Source organism: Arachis duranensis, chromosome 5, assembly GCF_000817695.3.
Source record: "Arachis duranensis cultivar V14167 chromosome 5, aradu.V14167.gnm2.J7QH, whole genome shotgun sequence".
NCBI lineage: Eukaryota > Viridiplantae > Streptophyta > Magnoliopsida > Fabales > Fabaceae > Arachis > Arachis duranensis.
This window is the reverse complement of record NC_029776.3, coordinates 92,623,048-92,626,490: the sequence shown is the minus strand read 5'-3', so window position 1 is coordinate 92,626,490 and position 3,443 is coordinate 92,623,048. Positions and strand designations below refer to the sequence as shown.

The 3,443-nt window shown below is 32.5% G+C and overlaps 1 protein-coding gene across 1 annotated transcript; it reads right to left on the bottom strand.

Annotated features, from left to right (window-relative positions):
• On the bottom strand, positions 1-2,928 carry LOC107490697 (peptidyl-prolyl cis-trans isomerase FKBP62). Its single transcript, XM_052261827.1, is given in 6 exon segments — positions 1-296; positions 299-364; positions 448-528; positions 592-639; positions 1,643-1,692; positions 2,771-2,928. Coding segments are annotated over 5 exon segments (534 nt in total). The 5' UTR covers positions 1,686-1,692; positions 2,771-2,928.
• Positions 2,929-3,443: the final 515 nt, after the last annotated feature.

Below are 3,443 nucleotides of genomic sequence, written 5' to 3'. Positions count from 1 at the left end.
TTAAATGTTCATTACAGCTTTATCAAGTCCATCAATCACTTGCTCCTCGTCAATTTTGAACTCAAATGGCTGCTCATCATCCTCACCCTTCTTCACAAAAACAGTCCCATCTTGCAGCTTACCAATAAGTTTCACTGAAACGATGAAAATAATGAATTCAACAACCACAACCAATAAGATAGTAAATCGAATAAAAAGAATCATAATGCTGAGAACCACAGCTCCATCATTGGGACGTTCATATCCCTCTCCCTCCTTCAGGGTCTTCTTGAGAACCTTCTTATCCTTGGTTTTTGCAGAGAAGCATTCCGAGGCACGGCACCTTCATCACCTGATGCTGGTCTTCCATTCTCACCAAATGCATCTGCAAAACTAACATGCCAATGAACTTGCACAACCAAAATATGACATGTACGTTGATTCTGTTAACAAGTCAATCTAACTCACATTCTGGCTTCACGGTCAAGATGACGTTCTCTCCCTTCTTCATTGTCATCACAGCCTTGGCCAATGCAGGACAGAAATAACCTGCACAACAAGAAAAAGCCACATATTATTAGTACATGCAAAATAAATAACTCGATGACTGACCTTCCACGGTGAACTCCACCCCATCAGATTTCAAAACAACCGTCCCATCTTCAAGACAACAATGAACAAAAATGTGCCCAAGCAGGTGAATGAATAACATGGATGACAATACAACAACAATAACAAATAACATGCCATTAAGTCCCATTCCGCCCCTCCTCCCCAAACTATATTCAAACTAAGATGATGTTGTATGGCTCAGGAAACCATAGGACTCCCCTTTTTATTTTGTTCAATATCAATATAGGCCTTTAATTCTAAATTATTTGGGGGCATTCAAGAGGATCAATCTCACATTATCCTGAGTTTCCTGCTATTTAATTAATAAAATCCAAAGCTATGGTCTAAACAGAATAAACTGTTCTTTTAATGGTTTTGCTAAAAATGTTTTTCTTTCATGTATGTTGGCCCGCAAAATACAAATGTTACAATGGATAAGCATTCGGTACTAATGACACATTTTCGTGAACTACCAGCCTCATTTTCTTCAATTTCATTTCTTCAGTTGTTATACAATGTTTTCTGGATGAAATTGCACCTCCTGCAATTTTGAGGAACTAAATTTTTAGCATAGACTTACTGGTTAATAAAAGCATGAACAATCAAAATCCTTCAATGCTAGAGAAGAAATTTTTTATTTGTACATTCACCTTTTCAAACATCAAATTCTTAATTGAGTTTATCTTAATATGTAATACTCTTGAGTGAATTTCAGCAAGGATGAAAAAATTCCCCAAAAAAAAAATAAGAGTGCTATCTGTATGCGTTTATACTTCTTGTAATGAGCTGACATTATAAGACCATTCTCAATTCTGACGGTCACCTCTAGTTCTTTATGAGGAAAAATATCTTATTCAACCACAAACTGTGATAATGCAAGGATTGAAAATGACAAGGAAGCTAAAATAATGACCTCAAAGTTTTGAGTAAAGTAAAGATAATGCAGTGGTTAAATCGATGGCCAATTTACTAATGCTAGAGAAAATAGAAAGTTACAAACAAATCATAAAACAAAAATTGAATTTTGTAAATAAAAGTAGTGAATCCCTACTCTGATAATCCGGAAAATGCTCTGTCTTTTCCTTTTGCATCATAATACACCTAAGAACTTACATAACAATTAGTCTAGCTAAGAAATTTACATCATAACAATTCATTAATAACCATGATTGATATTATGTCATTCTCAATATACTAATTGACCATGAAGAAGCTAAATAACAAGAGATTGAAAACTACAAAATACTTTAGAAGAAATGCAAGGTCAGCTAGATGAAGCCCATGTTGCAATTTACTTAATAGAGAAGCAACAAAACCAGCAATTGAGCAAGTACCACAGGAATTAAATAGGATTCTGTTGTGGACAAAACAAAGCTAGAGTTACTAGCAAATAAAATGAGGAGCTAGAAGTAAGTATAAGCTTCTGTTTTAAAATGGTATGTTTTATTGTCAAAGGAAAATAGAGAAAACAACAAAATTACTTTAACTAGAAGTTTCAATACATTTCAAATAAAATTTCCACCCAAGAAATTATGTAATATTTTTAAATAGTATAATTTAAAGAAAGGAGTGTACTTTTAACTTTGTCATTTGTCACTCAAAATTTAAATTATAAAAAGTAGAAGCAAATGTGGGGAACGAAAATTATAAAATGATTATCATGGAATAGAATTGATGATTATTTGCAGAAGAATATAAAATTTCTGATCTAAGTAAACATATATATTCGTCAGTGTTAAGATAGCAAATGCTGCTAAGTGCTAACATAATTTTGGATGCAATGTTAAACCAATATATATATATATATGTTTTTCACTTCATAATTAATACTATGACAAGTAATTCATTTAATTTCTGACAACACAGACTGAAATAAAAAAGTTGAAGAAGAAGAGTAGAGAGTTTGAAAAAAAAGTGCTCAGCAATTGAAAATGAAAATCAAGCTAGGATTAAAGTGGCAGAAGAAGCACAAAAGAGAAAAATTATAAATTGATGCAGACACATAAGGTGCATGCCAAGGAAACCAACTTGTGAATATCAAGGCAGTTCAAGTTTCTAATCCAACATGAACAATATAAATTCAGTATCTGCCTACTACACTTACATACATGCAAATATGTACCAAGAGCTTCATCAAAACTCCGTGTAGTTTACATAGAAAAAGCGATAAGAATGGAACCTTGATGCGTTTGGAGTAGGAGGCAGAGACAGAGGTAAGCGGAGGGAGAAGAAATGAAGACAGAGTTGGTGGCGAGGAAGAGAAACAGAACGGCAAAGACAGAGATAGATGGAGGGATCAAGTTGTACTAGAAATGTGAACCAATAGAGGAGAAGACACTAGGCTCCATAATTGTATTATTTTTTTATGTGTCCGACCGTTTATTATAATATTGTTTTTATTTTATTGATGTGTTTCTGTTTTTTTATAAAAGATGTTCATGTTGTTATGATAAATACAATAGATATGGATGACCATTAATGTCATGACTGGATGACTCAGTTCTCATTTTACCAAGAAAGAATGTACATTAATGAAGGTTGAAAATTTTCCTTCGTTATGCCTATAAAAGGAGGTTAAGCCTCCGTCCATATTACACACAGTAATAATATATCTAATATATTTCCTCTCTCTCTTTCTTACTATAAAGCATTTATTTTCTTTTCTCTTTCTACACACAACCAAATAATAAGAAATCGATTCCCTTTTATGTTGCAATCAAATACCCTTCTCCTTATATTACTATTACAATTCTTTTTCTTCTTTTATTTTATAAGTATTTTAAATTCTATTTTCTATTACTCTTTACATATAATATTAATAGCAATATTAACCATCTTTATTATATTGAGAT